The sequence below is a fragment of the Arachis duranensis genome, chromosome 7 (genome assembly GCF_000817695.3).
Source record: "Arachis duranensis cultivar V14167 chromosome 7, aradu.V14167.gnm2.J7QH, whole genome shotgun sequence".
Taxonomy (NCBI): Eukaryota; Viridiplantae; Streptophyta; class Magnoliopsida; order Fabales; family Fabaceae; genus Arachis; species Arachis duranensis.
Window position 1 is genome coordinate 50,303,636 of NC_029778.3, and position 19,876 is coordinate 50,323,511.

Consider the following 19,876-nt stretch of genomic DNA (forward strand, 5'->3'; position numbering starts at 1 on the left):
TGCTTTCGCAAGTTTCTGCTGCTTTATTCTTTTCTCTCGTCTAGTACTAGCTCTATCACTTACTTCCTCAAGTACTCAACAACAACTTAGCATGACTGGCATTTCAAATCAACGTTTCCAAATTCATCATTTAGGACCATTCCTTATCTATTTAAATCAAAGGAACTAAAAGTCACGGGTTCAATCCGTTTCACCAAAAATCCAAAAATCAACCAACTATATAACAAACACAACACATCATTCTCAACAGAAAATCATTTACATCACAGGCATTTATCCATTTGTATTAAGGCAAATCCTTACTCGGACCATCCGGTTTGCTTCTCAGTCTAATATTAAGCTCAACATTCCCAGTTTTACTATACAGGCGGTATTGTAAAATCACGCACTGTCTTTTAAGCCTGATTATTGCAATTACCTCAATCTTACTGTCGCAATCGGCCCGCATCCTGACTCTCTCCTTGTTGGAAATTTCTTGATACATGCCCTGGTAACTCGCACTTGTAACATACACCTAACCCCACTCGGCACGGCCTATTTGGGTGATGACTTCCACATATCTGACAGCTCAAAACATCAGAAGCAGCCGCTGCCCGTTTTCCCTTACCGTTTCTTTGGGACTTTTCACTCGTCGCAAAGTTATTCCGTCCATGGGGAAAGTGTTGTATGTATCCTCTCCCCTTAAACTTTCGACCCCTTGGTGAAAATCCTTGGTTGTGCTCTCTATGACTTCCTTTCTCTGCAACCCTCCTTTTCATACACTCTTCAGCAATTCTGCTCTTATTCACCAACTCTGAAAAAGTTCGGATCTCCATTGGTCCCACTAAACTTAAGATGTCGCTCCAAAGCCCTCCTTCATACTTAATGTATTTCCATTCCTCGAAGTCTCCCGGAGCTCCCTGACACATGCGGGAAAACCCGAATAGCTCATCAAATTTGTCTGTATACTTAGATACGGACATAGCACCTTGCTTCAGCTGTAGTAACTCCAATTCATTGGCTGTCCTGGTGGAATTCGGAAAGTACTTCTTATAGAATTCTACCTGGATGGCATCCCAAGTGATAGGATCATCCCCCTGCTGCAAGAGGTGTCGGGTCCCTTGCCACCAATGCGATGCTTCCCCAGTAAGCAGATAGGTAGCAAATTTAACACACTGCTCCTCGAGTACCAACTGTGCTTGCAGTGCTCGCTCTATAGCCTGAAACCAGGTATTGGCCTCAGTCAGATTGGTGGTTCCCTTAAACTTAGGTGGATTAACCTTTAAGAAAGTTTCCAGTGTCATCAGGCCCTGAGCTTCCCTTCCGCCATTGCCATTATTGTTTATCTGTTGCCCAAGAGTCTCCGTAGTGGCCTGCATAGCAGCAGCCATATTCTCCAACACCGCCATAAGGTTTATCGGGTTATTCGGGTTGATTTCCGGTTTCTGCATACTAGTATGATCTCTCTCACGTTCCCGACCGAGTCCATGAGGCGCCATCTGATTTCTATACACACCAAACCATCGATATCAAGTTGATCAGTCTCAATATCGGAAGTATATCGCTTCAAAGTACCAAAGGTACACTAATGGACTTCATGCAAGATGTATCGGTTAGATACCCTAACTAGCACAAGCACAGACTCAGAGTATGCATTGAAGCATAAGTAGTTCCATCCCTTAGGCTCGCGAGGACGAACTGCTCTGATACCATAATGTAACACCCAAATATTCAAATCCTTATGCTCGAGTCATAAGTCAATGATACTACGGTGGTACGACCCTCAGGTGGATTTTTAATATATAAATATAGGTCATTTCGGAAAGAGTATTAATCGAGAAGATTCAAAAGAGTATAAATAAAATCGCGAAGAAGTATCACTCATGTTTCGACAACAAAAAGATAAATCGTGAAGCCGAAATCGATATACGGACAAGGCATAAAGGAGATTAAGAGATAGATAACAGATAGATATATATAACATAAGTAAATAGCCACTAGTCGTGACCTGCGAAGTTTAGGCCTGCTAGGGTACAGTATGAAAGTAGTTGACAACAGTATATCCTAATCTCTCCCAAAGGAAACATGAGAGCCTCTATAGGCAAGTTCAAAAGAGTTCAATACAAAATATAATCTTTTCAAAACAAAGGTGGAGAGATTCTAAGCAAAACAAAAAGTAGAGAAAATAAGGATCTTCGCCGTCTCTCAGACGACCCACAACTCACTTCTGAACATTTGGACCTGTATCTAAAAAACAAGAGACATATACGGAATGAGAACCCTGGGCCCATGGGTTTCGAGTATGGTAAAAGTGCCAAATAAATACAATGCACTGCAATAAAAACTCACTAAGCGTCCTAAACTTCTTCACCAATTATCCATCCTAGGTTCTCGCTATCCATGAATAGGCAACTGTCATAAGGGAGTGCTAAATCTAATTCATGTTTCACATGTTTCCTAACTCGCTGACTCTTCCACGAATCAGACTCAGAATCATAAGCAAAACCATCACCAGTTGTTCTACCTCAGCAATTCTGTATCAATACATCACACCCTCACCTGGAGCTAGTGAAACCACATCACTGCGTCTACCCAGGGAGCTCAAATTATCTCATCAAGAACAGCCCTCAACATCCACCGACACCAGCATGAGGGGCCTCTCAGTTGTACAAACACAAGCAATACATGCAAGTAATACATAAATAAGGTACAAGTAGCACATAATCATATAACAAAGTATATATGATGTAGAAATCTAAAACAAATAGGCAAACCCAAATAATTCAAAGATATGCAAATGATGTATGACTGCCCTATGGCTGATGATATCATCTGTCGGTTATATAGCCAACCCGACATGTCTTGGTAGCTAACCATTGGATCGAAACACCCCTTGCAGAGCAAGTAGGTTTGAGCTACAACCCCCTTGCTACTACCTGCTCAACCTAGAGCCAGTGGAATAACCACTACTGCAGCTACTACCCAGGCGGGTGTTTAAAAGCTCAACCTGGAGCAAGTGGATTCACCACTACTGCCGTTACTACCTAGGCGTCACAATCTGACCTGGAGCAAGTGGGACGAACCACAACCCTTGCTACTGCCCAGGATCTCAATACATACATTTGTTCAGTTTAAAAGCAATCATCATTATTATCAAATCTCAAACATTAACCTGGAGCAAGCGGGATGAACCACCACCCTTACTACTACCCAGGTATTACAAATACATTCATTCAAAACTCTATAATTAAACTCATTTATCATAAACATCATTTCCCATCTCATACCCGGAGCAAGTGGACAACGCCACTGCCTACTACCCGGGGTCACACATCACATTTCAACATTTTCCATTAGTATCCATTTAACACATTCATTCATTAATCATATATACATTTATACTCAGCCATAATAAATAATGGCTTTGTCGTAACCCGGAAATAACTCAGTCATCCGACTCATGTTTCAATCAAGAACCAGCCATTTATCAATAAATATAGCCCTTCGGCTCATGGCATACATGGTACTTCCACCATCATCCTCCATATCTCATATAATCATCTTTGATCATCATTGATCACAACTTTTCCCCTTGCTTCATTCACAAGTTACCACATCCCCTAGCTCCTTCCTCATTGTTAGGCATATCATAAAGATTTAATACATAAGGGGTGAGATCGGAGGCTTAGAAGTATGAGATTTGGCTTTTAAAACTCAAAATCAACTTTGGCATGAAAACAGGGCCACGCGTACGCGTCCTCCACGCGCACGCGTGGATGGCCACAATGTTCATCGATGCGTATGCGTCGCCCACGCATACGCGTGGATTGAAAAATAGCCAAACGATGCACACGTGTCAGCCACGCGTAATGAACCCCAAGCACAAAATTGGCACAATTCTGGCACAACTCTCGGGAAAATAGCTGGGCTTTTGGTACAGTGCATCGATGTGCCAGCGCACACCACGCGCACGCGTGGATGGTGCCTTCTCGAAGAACGACGCGTACCCGCCAAGTGCGCCTACGTGCGGAGGGTCATTCTGCTAAAAATTTTCTAAGTTAAAAGCTGCAGAATTCACAGATTCATCCCCTAATCTTCCGACGGACATAACTTTCTCATTTTAAATCGTTTTCCGCCCTTTCTTCAAACGGCATGGACATCCCAGATCCAAATTTATTTCTAAATGAGTTTGGCACAAAACGGGGATCCAGAGTCCAAGTTATGTTCCATCAAAGTATGCCCAAAAACCATATTTTTATACAAAACCACAAAGTGCCATTTTTAAAACAAGCCATTTTCAACCCTTTTCAAAATCAACCAAAGCATGCCGATTTCGACCCTTTTTGAAATCAATCAAAATATACCAAAATCAACATCAAGCCTCCTCAACTCATGCATTAACACCTTACCACAATTCATAAAACCGCCATATAACTATTTTTACCCATTTCAAATAAATGGCTAAATTACAAACACATTAACATGTCATACATCCTTCTTCATCCCAATTTCCAACAATATTATTTTCAATCAATCATTATTATATATAATCAATATCATACTCACTATCACATGGTTTCACCCACAAATCAACCTTAATCATTCCTCAAGCATATATCACAACATACATATCTCTCATGCATCATCATACCATCAAGGCATCAATAATCATAATCACATATATGAACACATAATATATCTCAACCAAAACCAAACATACCTCATCTACATAATTTCACCCAAAATTACCAAATTCCACACTTCAATTCCTCAAACGTTATCATTTAATAACCAACCTAATCGTTCATATATTCATTATCTAACATTCATCCAATCACTTGTGTCATCATACAATGCACATATCAACTTACCTTCCTTACCTCTTTCCGGCCTCCGGCCCAAAATTCACGACCTCCGGCCCAATTTCACAATTTAAATGCATAAACCACAAATCAATACTCATTACCCAATACATTAAATTCTCAATACACCAAGCATACAAGGCCACACAATTTTCAACCCAATCATTAATTCACATTACATACCAACTATGCATATTAGCACCAACCATTTACACAATCCAAACTTAATCCTAGGGGCATCTAGCCTAGGAATTCTTATAACACCACATGGTACTTAAATGAAACTTAAACCATACATCTTGTAGCCAAACCAATTGAGCCTCTTCTATGGAAGTCTCCACCAACCCTTAGCTCCAAGCCTCACCAAAGCTCCACGAGCAACACCAACCTCCCAATTGTGTATCAAAATCACCAAATCCACTAACATAACCAATTTCACATACATACATCAACCTATGGCTCATAAAAATGACAAATCACAAGGGTTTGAGCACTTCTTACCTCAGCCCATATGAAGTAGGGATAGAACCCACTTGGAATCCATGTTGGAGTATCCCTAAACACCAAAAATCACAAGATTTCAATACTAACTACCCAAAAACGTGCAACAGTGGGAAATTTTAAAAACTGGGCAGAGATGAATGGAATAATCACCACAAAACTTAGATATAATTGTAGAGGATGAGAAGAGCGACGCGTGGCCACAAACGGCTCGTCAATTGGAGCTTCGTAGCTCAAGTTATGGTGGTTTGAAGATCAAAGAGAGTTAGATTTTCTCTCTTCTCTTCTCTCTTCTCAATTCAGCGCCCAACAACCCTTCTTTAGGGAAAAATAAGCTGAAATACTCATAACTAATGTTTATATATGTTGGGTCTTGGGTCCACTTAGGCCCGGTTCACTTATTTTTGTCCGTTGGCCCAATTTTGGACCAAAACCTTTAAGATTAACACTCTAAATCGCACTTCAAATATTTCTACCTCCCCTAATTATAATTCCTCATTCTTAATCTTATTTACTCATAATCAATTTTCTCAGCTGCAGTACCAGACATGTCTCAGCCGGTACTGTCGGTCAAAATTCCACTGCGCGCTTTTACTCAGAAAACTATGTTTTCCGACTCGAAAAAATTTACTAAATCCAAATATCATATTTAAATCATCAAATTTCAATTTCCAAATCTTCCAACCATATTCACTCCTATTTAACTTATTATTTAATTAGTTTCGTTTAGACTGGGTTTTACAAGGTACATGCATGTTGGTTTGCTTTCAGTTTTCCCTCTCTCTTCCCTCTGTCCAAACCGCTGCTGCTTGTTAGAGAAGATGTTGGTGGCTTGGTTGAACCAGTTTCAACCTTGGAAGCTTCCCCTTCTATAGTAAGGGTGAACGGTCAAGGGTTGAGACAAGGAGAGAAAGCATAGAGTTCTCATAGCAACCCTAAGCTAACAGAGTTCTTCTCCTTCAATGGGTTTCATTTTGTTTTCTTTTCTTTAGTTTTGTCCGTTTGAGTCTCATGGTAAAAGGCAAAAAAAGTGAGGTTTGTAAGAAATAGCGAGTGAGAGAAAAAAGACAGAAAGAGAAAAATTAAAGAAAAAGCGATAGATGTCTAAGAGTTCCTTTGTACATCTATATGTTGTGTTTCATGATCCTGTGGGGATTCTCCTGCAAGTTGGGTTAGCACTTTGTAGTTGAAAAGCTTGGTAGGTGTCCAAGTCAAGTTCAGATTTGGGAATAGAATTTGGATTTGTCCCAGATAGGAATGGGTAGTTCCTAGGGAAGAATCGGTGTATGTAATCTGATGATTATAGTGAAATTCTGTCACAGTTGTGATGGAGACTGGATGTAGGCTGTATTGCACTTAGCAGCTGAACCAGGATACTTCTGGGTGTGATTCTCTCTTTCTCTTCTACTTCAATTCTATTTCTGTTGCGTAGGAGATAAAAATAAAAAATATCTCCTAACTGGTTACGAGACAAAAAGAAAAAGTCTCTTGATTAACTATGAAACAAAAACAGAAATATCTCTTAAAGTTTCTTTGAAAAGACAGCAATTAATACTCAGCAAAGAGGGGCTAAGATTCAACCCCCTTCTCTTAGCCACTGATTACCATCAATTGGTATCAGATCTTGGTCTCAAAGAGATCAAGCTTTGCAGCTTGGAGAAAAGATCCTGATGGCCTATACTCTGACAGAAAGGCAGTCAAGTAAACAGACCTATATTCCTCAATGGAATGAATTATAGTTACTGGAAAGAATGAATGAAGACATTTCTTTAATCTGTAGATTACAGATTCTGGAAGATAATTCTGGAAGGTCCATAGTTTCTAACCACTACAGGAGCTAATGGTGTGGTTACTCTCAAAGGTGAAACTAATTGGAATGATGATGACAGAAAAAAGTATAACTCAACACCAAAGCAGTCAACTTGCTCAACTGTGCGGTCGGCTTCGAGGAATACTGACGAGTATCAAGATGCACAACAGCAAAGAAAATATGGGACAAATTTCAAATCACTCATGAAGGCATGATGACAAGTCATCTTATACTAGTTTCACTAGCATATTTCACTTGTTTCTATTAGGTTTTATGCACTTTCTTGCAGAATAAGTAAGTGATTGGAGTGGAATTTCATGATTATCTTGACGCAACCAAACATTGTTAACTTTATACAAAATCATGAGATTTATGAACAGTTTAGTTAATTATTATGAATCATGCAAAACCTTGTGATTTTGGCTAGGCTTTGATTGCTTGTTTGGTTGATGGAAGGTAGAAAGATGAAGAAAGGAAAGTAGAGAAATACAAGGTGCAGATGAATGCTACGTTCAATTGATGAAAGCTATGTTCACAGACGACGTGCACGCGTACAAGACGCTTCCACGTGGGGAAGCATGTTTGGAGATCCACACGTACGCGTGCAAGGCGCGCACATGTGGGTGAGGGATTAGCGTTCACAAGCCAAGAACACAACGTTCACTTTGAATGAACGCCTGCGATACTTTTAGAGTGGAATTTAAAATTGGTCACCGACGCGGAAGCGTGCAAGACGCGCACGCATTGATGTGACAAAGGTGGTGGTTGGTGCGAATGCGTGCATGACGCTGGAACACAGAAGTGAGATTTTACCATCCACGCGCACGCACACAGGACGCGCACGCGTGAGGAGCGTTCATAGCGCGAACGTAGCGTTCAGTTAATGAACGCTACGAAGGACGCACACACACGCATGGTACGCACAAGCATGGTTGAAGCTGAAGATCGTATTGACACGCACGCATGCAGTACGCGCACGCGTCGATGGGGGCAAAATGTAAGAGACGCGTACGCACGTAGGACGCGCACACGTCGGTGAAGGAATGCTACGTTCTCCTTAAGCAAGCTCCCAACCACACCAACTAAGGACCCATTCTGACCTACTTCAAGTACTGGGAGGACCAAATTAGCAAGAGTATAAAAAGGAGAAGATTTAATTTCATTAGGAGAGCTTCTTTTCAATTTTCATTTTCAGCTTTCCTTTAGTTCTTTCTTTTAGTTTTAGATCTGAGTTTTAATTTCCCTTTTCTGTTCTTCATCTTCTTCTAAAATTTTCTTTTATGTTTTGGTAGTAGAGAACTGATGAATTAAACCCCAATTTCATTAGGGAGAGGAGCTCTATTGTAATTCTCATGAATTAATGAATTTCTTCTTCTTCTCAATTCAATTTGGTGGCTATCAGATAACTCCTGTTTTGATTGTGGATTATTCACTCCGAAAGGGGTTTAATTCAGTGAATGTGTGTGTGAGCCTCGAATGGGGAATCACCTTCATTAAAACTAAAGCTCTATCCTTCACTATTCTTTTGATCAACACTATTCGGGAGGAATTGAGATCTTGAGAGTTAGTGTGGCTTATGGATAAGAGAATTGTGCTCTAACTCTTCTCATGATCACTAGATCAAGGAATTGGCATGTTGATTATGATTTGAGAGATTGGGTCACCAAGGAATTGGGATCCAATCACTTTCAATCTGCCATAGATCTACCAACATGATTGAGAAAGGAGTTGAGACCTAATTGATTCATGAAGGATTACAATATCTCCATTCCCTGATGAATCATTTTCCCTGCATTTCTTCATGTTAAAGTTTTCTTCCTTAACTGCAATTTACTTGTTCAAGTCTGTTTTGATTTAATGCACCCAATCCCCTTTATTATTCATGCAATTTAAGTTTCCTGCAATTTAGCTTTGGCAATTTAACTTCTTTGCACTTTAAGATTTAGCTCTTTTAGTCTTTTTGCACTTTAAGATTCTGTTCTTTTTTTAATTTCTTGCACTTTAAGTTTCAGTAATTTATTTTTCTTGCCATTTAAGTTTCTACCACTTTACTTCCAGCATTTTAATTTCTTGCTATTAAATTCTGTTCAATCACAAATCATTCCAATTATTACTGTTAGCTTGACTAAATTCATCACCATACTAAAATTGCTTGATCCATCAATCCTTGTGGGATCGACCTCACTCTTATGAGTTATTACTAGATGATACGACCCGGTACACTTGCCGGTGAGTTTGTGTGAAATTCAGTTTTCACATTATCAAGTTTTTGGCACCGTTGCCGGAGATTGGTTTAGATTAACAATGATTAAGTAAGGTGATAATCTATATTAAGCATTTCTCTTTGTTTGTACTAAGCACACTAACTATTTGTGAATCTGTTTCTACTAACTATAAACTCACTCTAGCAACAGAGTGCCCTGATTTTATGTTTTTGGTTTGTTTGTGTTGTATGCTAGGAGGGAGAAGAGGAGAGTCCACCTCTTTTGATTCTATACCAGAGAAAACCTTCTTGGGATTGAGGAGAGAAGCAAGAGGGAAATGAGTGATAGGAGAAGAAGAATCCGAAGAGGAAGATCAAGAAATGAAGGGTAACCTCCCTAATCCACCAGAGGATATGGCTAACAACAATGGCCAACCTCAAAGAAGAGTTCTAGCATCTTACACTTTCCCCAATCTAGGAAACTGTGGGAGCAGTATTCTCACCCTAAATGTCCATGCAAATAATTTTGAGTTGAAGCCTCAACTCATCACCTTGGTGCAAAACAACTGTTCTTATGGAGGAGGTCCTCTTGAAGACCCAAACCAACACTTATCTATCTTCCTAAGGATATGTGACACAGTAAAGACAAATGGTGTGCACCCGGATATTTAAAGGACAAGGCAACCCAATGGCTAGAAACATTTTCCAAGGAAAGCATCAACAACTAGGATGATCTAGTGAGCAAATTTTTGGCCAAATTCTACCCACCTCAGAGGATTATTAGATTGAAGACAGAAGTACAAACCTTCACCCAAATGGATGGAGAATCCCTTTATGAAGCCTGGGAGAGGTACAAGGCTTTGATCAGAAAATGTCCCCTGAAATATTTAGTGAATGGGATAGATTGATGAATTTCTATGAGGGCTTGACTCTAAAAGCTCAAGAAGCCTTAGATTATTCTACTGGAGGTTTAGTACAGCTAATGAAGACAGCTGAAGAAGCTCAAAACCTCATAGACACTGTGGCCAATAACCAATACTTCTATGCTCATCAAAGACAACGCCAACCTGCTCCAAAAAGAGGTGTCCTAGAGCTTGAAGGCGTTGACACCATCTTAGCACAAAACAAGGTGATGCACCAACAAATTCAGCAACAAATGGAGATGATGGCAAAGAGGATAGATGGCCTTCAACTAGCAGCAGTTAGCACAACAAGTCAACCATCATCTGTGTGGGGACAACAAGAAGAGGGCTATGAAGAGCAACAATCTGAACAAGTTTAGTATGTGCATAACCAAGGCGCTGGACAGAATGATTTTCATGGAGATACTTACAACCCTTCTTGGAGGAACCATGCACCCCAATTTGAGGTGGGGAGAGAACCAAAACCAAAATTATTGGAAAAGAAACTCAAACCAAAATAAGTCCCGCAACACAAACCACCAAAATAATCAAGCTACTAACCAAAATCAGTACAGAAAATCACAAAATTACTACCCCTCATCCAATTACTACCCACCAAATAATCTCTCAGCTAACCAAAATAACCTTCATTCACCATCTACATCCCACACTCAACCACAACAACCCTAAGATTTCCAAAGAATCATGAGGCTTCAATGAAAAATTTAGAGAGATAAATTGGACAATTGTCTAAGCAAACGGTGGCTGAAAGGCCAACCAGCACTTTTCCAAGTGACACCATTCCCAATCCCAAAGAAGAATGCAAAGCAATCCAATTAAGGAGTGGAAGGACATTGGAAGGTGAAAAAATTGACAATAAGAAGGAGGTAGCAAAGAAAAACATCAAGAGGAGCCCAAAGAGAAAGAGTCTCAAGTCTCAAAGAAAGGGAAGCAAGTCGTGGAGGAGCAACCACTATTGCAGAAGAATGAGGTGAAACCTTACACTCCTCCTCTACCATACCCCCAAAGGTTGCAAAAAGAGCTCAAAGATCAATAATTTCCCAAGTTCCTGGAAGTTTTCAAGAAGCAGAAATCAATATCCCCCTTGCTGAAGCATTAGAGCAGATGCCTCTATATGCAAAATTTCTCAAAGAACTCATTAACAAGAAGAGAAGTTGGAACGAAAAGGAGACAGTGATCTTGACACAAGAATGCAGTGTAGTGATTCAAAAGGGTCTCCCACCAAAACTCAAAGACCCTGGGAGCTTCATCATATCATGCATCATAGGCAACATGACACTAGAAAAAACTCTCTGTGATTTAGGTGCCAGCATCAACTTGATGCCTCTCTCATTGATGAAAAAGCTTGCAATAGAGGAAGTTAAACCAACAAGGATGTCACTTCAAATGGCAGACAGATCACTCAAGATACCTAATGGAGTTGTAGAAAACTTATTGGTGAAGATTGGAGAATTCATTTTTCTTGCCGATTTTGTCATCTTAGACATGGAAGAAGAGGGACACAACTCGATTATCCTGGGGCGGCCTTTCTTGGCCACAGCAAGAGCTATAATTGGAAAGGTGAAATGACCCTCAGGGTGCATGATGAAAAAATGATCATCAATGTTTTTAAGGCCATGCAATATCCCCCTGAGAAAGAGAAGCATTTGAGGGTGGAAATGATAGAAGAATTGGAGGAAGAGTCACTTGAAGCTAACTGTCAGGAGGAACAAGAAGAGGAAGCAGAAGAAGAACAAGAAATCATGGAAGAAAGAGTAGCTGAGATCTCTTTTGAAAGCAAGACAGAGGAGGTGCCAAAGCAAGAATTGAAGCCCCTCCCTCCTCATCTCAAGTATGCATTCCTTGAAGAAGAAGAGACCTTGCCTTTGATAATAAATTCTTCCTTAAAAATTGAAGATGAAAAAAAGCTGATTGAAGTATTAAAATCTCACAAGATAGCTTTGGGATGGACAATTAATGACATCAAGGGTATAAGCCCTGCCATTTGCATGCATAAAATCTTGCTAGAAGAGAACTCAAGACCTGTGGTACAACCTCAAAGAAGACTTAACCCAACCATGAAGTAAGTGGTTCAAAAGGAGGTGATGAAGTTGTGAAATGCTGAGATCATATACCCAATCTCTAATAGTCCTTGGGTAAGTCCAGTACAAGTTGTGCCAAAGAAGGGAGGAATGACAGTCATATTCAATGAGAAGAATGAGTTAATCCCTATAAGAACAGTGACTAGATGGAGGATGTGCATTGATTATATAAGATTGAATGAGGTTACAAGGAAAGATCACTTTCCTCTCCCATTCATTGATCAAATACTAGAAAGATTGGCGGGTCACACCTATTACTACTTCTTGGATGGGTATTCAGGGTACAATCAAATAGTGGTGGACTCCAATGATCAAGAAAAGACCTCATTTACATCTCCATTTGGAATTTTTGCTTATAGGAGGATGCCTTTTGGACTTTGGAATGCTCCAGCAACCTTCCAAAGGTGTATGCTCTCAATCTTCTCTGACATGGTAGAAAAGTTTTTAGAAGTCTTTATGCATGATTTCTCTGTCTTTGGTAACTCCTTTGACACTTGTCTGCAACATCTAACCCTTATTTTGAAAAGATGCCAAGAAACAAATTTAGTTTTGAATTGGAAAAAATGTCATTTCATGGTACCAAAAGGTATAGTTCTTGGGCATAAAGGTTTCAAACAAGGGGATAGAAGTTGACAAAGCCAACATAGAGATCATAGAAAAACTACCTGTCCCTATCAATGTAAAAGCAGTGAGAAGCTTTCTTGGACATGCTGGATTTTATAGAAGATTTATCAAGGATTTTTCAAAAATAGCCAAACCACTGAGCAGTTTGCTAGTGGTCGACAATCCTTTCATCTTTGATGATAATTGCAAGCATGCCTTCGAAACCTTGAAAAAGAAACTCACTACATCACCAATCATCACACCTCCTGAATGGGGACTCCCTTTTGAACTTATGTGTGATGCAAGTGACGTTGTAATTGGTGTTGTATTGGGGCAAAAGAGAGACAAGCTGCATCATGTCATATATTATGCAAGCAAGGTGTTAAATGAGGCACAAAAGAATTATACCACCACAGAAAAAGAGCTTTTGGCTATTGTGTATGCATTTGACAAATTTAGACAATACTTGATTGGTTCAAAAGTTATAGTCTATACTTATCATGTTGCTCTCAAGTATCTCATGTCTAAATAGGATTCCAAGCCAAGGCTTATTAGGTAGGTGCTGTTTTTGCAAGAATTTGACATTGAAGTGAAAGATAGGAAAGGGAATGAGAACCAAGTGGCAGATCATTCGTCAAGATTGCCACAAGAGGCCAACCAAGATATACCACAACCAGTGAATAAGAAGTTCTCAGATGAACACCTTCTCCAAGTCCAGCAAGCACATTGGTTTGCTGACATCGCAAACTATAAGGTGGGAAGAAAGATTCCTCAAGAGCTTACTAAGCAACAAGTAAAGAAGCTGTGTAATGAAGCCAAGAAGTTCTTATGGGACAAACCATTCTTGTTCAAGAGGTATGCAGATGGGATGATTAGAAGGTGTATCCCGGAGAATGATATGAAAAACATATTGTGGCACTGTCATGGTTCAGCTTATGGTGAATATTTTGATCCAGAAAGAACAGCAGCTAAAGTGCTTCAAAGTGGATTTTATTGGCCAGCTATATTCAAAGATGCCAGAGAATTTGTGCACCAATGTAATGAATGTCAAAGAGCTGGAGGGTTAACAAAGAGGAATGAAATACCTCAGAACTTCATTCTGGAAGTGGAACTATTTGACCTCTGGGGTATGGATGTTATAGGCCCCTTTCCTCCATCTCATTCCTTCAAATCCATCCTAGTAGCAGTGGAGTATATCTCCAAATGGGTGGAGGCTATAGCCACAACCACCTGTGATACACCCATTGTCCTTCAATTTCTCAAGAGACATATCTTTACCAGATATGGGGTGCCCAAGGGCCTTATTAGTGATGGTGGTAGCCATCTTTGCAATAGACAAATGGAAAAGCTACTCCACAAATATGGAGTCATTCACAAAGTTGCTACACCATACCATCTTCAAACTAATGGGCAGGATAAATTGGCAAATAGGGAGCTAAAAAGAATCTTGGAGAAGACAGTTGGGATCACAAGGAAAGACTGGTCAAGGAAATTGGATGATGCCCTGTGGGCGTATAGAACCGCATTCAAAATTCCAATTGGAAAGTCACCCTTTCTGCTAATCTATGGAAAATCATGTCACCTTCCTGTGGAGCTAGAACATAAAGCTTACTAGGCTACTAAGCTCCTCAATCTTGACTCCCAAGCAGCAGGAGAGAAAAGGCTATTGCAACTCAATGAACTGGATGAATTCAGGTTGGAGGCTTATGAGAATGCAAAGATATACAAGGAAAGAGCTAAAAAGTGGCACGACAAGAAGATCAAAAGAAAAAAGTTTGAGTCAGGGCAACATGTGCTGTTATATAACTCCAGGCTCAAGATTTTTCATGGGAAACTCAAATCTAAGTGGATTAGACCTTATCTGGTGACCAAGGTTTCTCCATATAAAAACCTTGAACTTCTGAATGAAGCCACAAAAGACACATTCACAACAAATGGTCACAGAGCCAAGTATTACCTGGGAGGATCTTGGAACAAAAAAGAAAGCATTCAGGAGCTGTGATAGATAAAGATGAAGGACGTCAAGCTAATGACGATAAGCAAGCGCTTGTTGGGAGGCAACCCAACTGTAGGTAGTTATCTTTTCCTAGCTAGTTCAATAAAAGAGTTGAGTATATTCATATGCATTACAAGGAGCTAAGTTTGGTATTGCACAACAAATCAATTAAAGGGTGAATGTTAAAAGCTAAGTTTGGTGTCCCACCAAAAAGTTCATTAAAACCGTATTTTCAACCCTCTGCATAAATAGTCACTGGCTTTAAACAATTAGAGAAACTACTTAACCACAAATTACTTTCTAATTATAATCAGTTTTCTTTAATAAAAGCACAATGGTTCATTTGATGTATCACAGGAATTGGCAAGGAACTAAGTTTGGTGTCCATACACCAAAGTAAGTTCAAAAGCCTACAAACAATCATGCATGATTAACCATCTTTCAAGTGCTTGGGGAACAAGCAAATTCAAATAACTTTGCAGGAATTAAATTAATCTCTTGGAGCCATCATCTAATGACACTAAAAGAGTTATGAAGGCTGTGAATGATGATGACTAGGGGAGAGCTAGAAGACGTCACCAAGAGGTTGTATTGTTATTTAATCCCTTTAATTTGTAATGTTCTAAACTGGAAGTCTAAATGTACCCTTCTTACTAGTATTAGTTTAATTTGATTGTATTCTGTTTAAGTATTGTCTTTCAATTAGAATATACTAGTTTGCTTGTTCATCTACACCTACTTAAATGTATGACTTGTACCCTTCTACATAAATAAGAGAAATGTCTGAAACAGAAAGTAAAAGTCCAATGTGGTAGGAACTTGAATAGGGATCAATGGTGGTATATACTTGACTAGATTAGCAAGTTCAAGAATAAAGCTGCAGAATAAAGGATGTCTCTTTTTGGTGTTAACTTAGGTGCTGCTGTGAATCTTTGAATAAATAAATATCCTTGGAAGAGAAGAAAAGTAGGAAAGAAAGAAAAGCCTAGAATTGGCAACAAAAATGAAAGAAATAAATGATAAGGCTAGACACCAATAGCTTGGACGTTAAGACATATGCCTGTGTTGTCTATGTACTAGGATCTGCTTGGATGATTAGGTTCTAAGGAGTGTTTCAACACTTGGTAACTTGGGTTAACTAACCCGGGATTATCAACCAAAAGTCCACTATCAAGAGCAACCTAGCCACAAAACAGTTAGTAACCCAAAGAGGTGCTGGACATCAATGTCTTAAGAAGAATTGTGGGCCAAGTGTCTGTAGTGGAAATGTGTTGATTGAAAATTGAACTAAAAAGCTACTACAATACATGACACTGAGCAACAATTGAAAAATAAGTTTCTGAACCAAAACTGAAGAAAAGAAAAATCTAACAAGGATCAAAGACAATAAGGTTCACATCAGTAACTCTAGATAACATTGAGAGAGACATATCTTATCTAGAACTTGATAATAATTGAGCTGCATTCAATTACTTGCTAATAAGGATATATATGCTTTTTTGTCTTGATTCCTTTTTCTCATGATCTAGTGCTTGCTTGGGGACAAGCAAGTTTTAAGTTTGGTGTTGTGATGACAAGTCATCTTATACTAGTTTCACTAGCATATTTTACTTGTTTATATTAGGTTTTATGTACTTTCTTACACAATAAGTAAGTGATTGGAGTGGAATTTCATGATTATCTTGACTCAATCAAACATTGTTAACTTTATACAAAATCATGAGATTTATGCACAATTTAGTTAATTATTATGAATGATGCAAAACCTTGTGATTTTGGCTAGGCTTTGATTGCTTGTTTGGTTGAGGGCAGGTAAAAAGATGAAGAAAGGAAAGTAGACAAATACAAAGTGCAGACGATCGATACGTTCAATTGATGAACGCTACGTTCATAGATGACGCGCACGTGTACAAGCCACTTCCGCGTAGGGAAGCATGTTGGAGATCCACGCGTAAGCGTGCAAGGCGCGCACGCGTGGGTGAGGGATTAGTGTTCACAAGCCAAGAATGTAACGTTCACTTTGAATGAACGCCTACGATACTTTCAGAGTGGAATTTGAAATTGGTCACCGACGCGCAAGCGTGCAAGACACGCACGCATCGATGTGACAAAGGTGGTGGCTGGCACGAACGCGTGCATGATGCTGGAACGCAGAAGTGACATTTTACCATCCACGGGCATGCGCACAGGACGCACACGCGTGAGGAGCATTCATAGCACGAATGTAGCGTTTAGTTAATGAACATTACCAAGGACGCGCACACACGCATAGTACGTGCAAGCATGGTTGAAGCTGAAGATCATATCGACACGCACGCATGCAGTACGTGCACGCATCGATGGGGGCAAAACGCAAGGGACGCGCATGCACGTAGGACACGCACGGGTTGGTGAAGGAATGCAGCGTTCACTTTGAGAATGCTACGTTCTCCTGAAGCAAGCTCCCAACCATACCAACTAAGGACCAATTCTAACCCACTTCATCAAAGGCCAGAAATCCCACTTCAAGTACTGGGAGGACCAAATTAGAAAGAGTATAAAAAGGAGAAGATTCAATTTCATTAGGAGAGCTTCTTTTCAATTTTCATTTTTAGCTTTCCTTTAGTTCTTTCTTTTAGTTTTAGATCTGAGTTTTAATTTCCCTTTTCTGTTATCCATCTTCTAAAGTTTTAATTTCATTAGGGGGAGGAGCTCTATTGTAATTCTCATGAATTAATGAATTTCTTCTTCTTCTCAATTCAATTTGGTGGCTATCAGATAACTCCTGTTTTGATTGTGGATTATTCACTCCAGAAGGGGGTTTAATTCAGTGAATATGGATGTGAGTGACGATCAGAATTTTCTATCGGTAAAGAATTTCACAAAAAATAATCGCGTTGTAAGTATAATTTCTAAACCAATAGAAAATCTTTTCTTACAAAAGTTTGGTTGTCACAAGTAACAAAACCCAATAAATTTATAAACCAAAGTATTCAAACCTCGGGTCGTCTTCTCAAGGAATTGCAGGGAAATATGATTTATTATTGGTTATGGAAAACAATATTTTTTGGTTTTTGAAAGGTTTGAACAAGAAAAGTAAATTGCAAGAAATTAAATTAATAACTAATAAAGCTCTTGGCAAGGTATGAGAACTGGACGTCCTATCTTAGTTATCCTTATTAGGTGTGATGAGAATTGGGTTTTAACCCCACTTGGTCAGCCTTTTCTAAACAAAGGAAGGTCAAGTGCACTAATTAGCTTGATCCTCAAGTCCTAGTCAATCCTTATGGAAGGACTAGCTTTAGAGTGATCCAGATCAATCAGTAATTCTAATTTCAATCAACAGCTAAGTTTGATAACTCAAGTGTCTCCAATTAATCAACTAAAGCTAAGAATGTAAAAAGCTAAATAAAATCATCGATATGAAATACCTCAAATTGCATTAATAAAAGAAAATCAATCCAAACATAAAAAGTTCATAAACCAAATTGAGAAAATAAGTAAAAAGAATATTGAACCTGAAAATTGAGAAGAAGAAATCCTAATTCCTTTAAGAGGAATCCTAATCCTAAATCCTAAGAGAGATGAGAGAACCTCTCTCTCTAAAAACTACATCTAAAACCTAAAATTGTGAATTATGAATGTATGATCAGTATGAATTGAGTCCCTACATGTTCCCTGGCTTTATTTTGTGTTTCTGGGCTGAAAACTGGGTCAAAACGAGGCCTAAAATCGTCCCCAGCGTTTCCTGAATTTTCTGCAGATCGCGCATATCATGCGTACGCATCGGTCACGCGTAGGCGTCGTTTGACGATTTTTCTCTCCACGCGTGCGCATCAGGCACGCGCTCGCATCGTTTGTGAGAACTCCAATCCACGCGTACGCGTCACTATGATTTGTCCAAATCGCGCGGACGCGTCAGCATCGCTGTTCACTGGTTGTTTCCTTTATTTCTTGTACTCCTTCCCTTTTTGCAAGCTTCCTCCCCATTCTCTAAGTCATTCATGCCCTATGAAGCCTGAAACACTTAACACACGGATCACGACATCGAATGGTATAAAGGAGAATTAAAATACATAATAAAAAGATCTTTAGGAAGCAGGTTTTCAACCATGGAATAAGTTTGGGAAGGAATTGTAAAAGCATGCAAATCATATGAATAAGTGGGCAAGAATTTGATAAAAATCACTCAATTAAACACAATATAAACCATAAAATAGTGGTTTATCAGTGAGCCTCGAAAGGGGAATCACCTTCATTATAACTGAAGCTCTATCCTTCACTATTCTTTTGATCAACATTATTCGGGAGGAATTGAGATCTTGAGAGTTAGTGTGGCTTATGGATAAGAAAAATGTGCTCTAACTCTTCTCATGATCACTAGATCAAGGAATTGGCATGTTGATTATGATTAGAGAGATTGGGTCACCAAGGAATTGGGATCCAATCACTTTCAATCTGCCATAGATCTACCAACATGATTGAGAAAGGAGTTGAGACCTAATTGATTCATGAAGGATTACAATATCTCCATTCCCTGATGAATCATTTTCCCTGCATTTCTTCATGTTAAAGTTTTCTTCCTTAACTGCAATTTACTTGTTCAAGTCTGTTTTGATTTAATGCACCGAATCCCGTTTATTATTCATGCAATTTAAGTTTCCTACAATTTAGCTTTGGCAATTTAACTTCTCTGCACTTTAAGATTCAGCTCTTTTAGTCTTTTGCACTTTAAGATTCAGTTCTTTTTTAATTTCTTGAACTTTAAGTTTCAGCAATTTACTTTTCTTTTCATTTATTTTTCTACCATTTTACTTCCAGCATTTTAATTTCTTGCTATTAAATTCCGTTCAATCATAAATCATTCCAATTATTACTGTTAGCTTGACTAAATTCATCACCATACTAAAATTGCTTGATCCATCAATCCCTGTGGGAT

The 19,876-nt window shown here is 39.1% G+C and overlaps 1 protein-coding gene across 1 annotated transcript; it reads right to left on the reverse strand.

The window, feature by feature from the left end:
- Positions 1 to 425: 425 nt before the first annotated feature.
- Positions 426 to 1,478, reverse strand: LOC107458909 (uncharacterized). Its single transcript, XM_016077123.1, has one exon. It carries the CDS (start codon positions 1,476 to 1,478, stop codon positions 426 to 428), a length of 1,053 nt encoding a protein of 350 aa, XP_015932609.1.
- Between the last annotated feature and the right edge of the window lie 18,398 nt (positions 1,479 to 19,876).

Bases quoted from the DNA above. Each gene is read 5' to 3' on its own strand.
- LOC107458909 (XM_016077123.1), bottom strand. From the start codon at position 1,478: ATGGCGCCTCATGGACTCGGTCGGGAACGTGAGAGAGATCATACTAGT.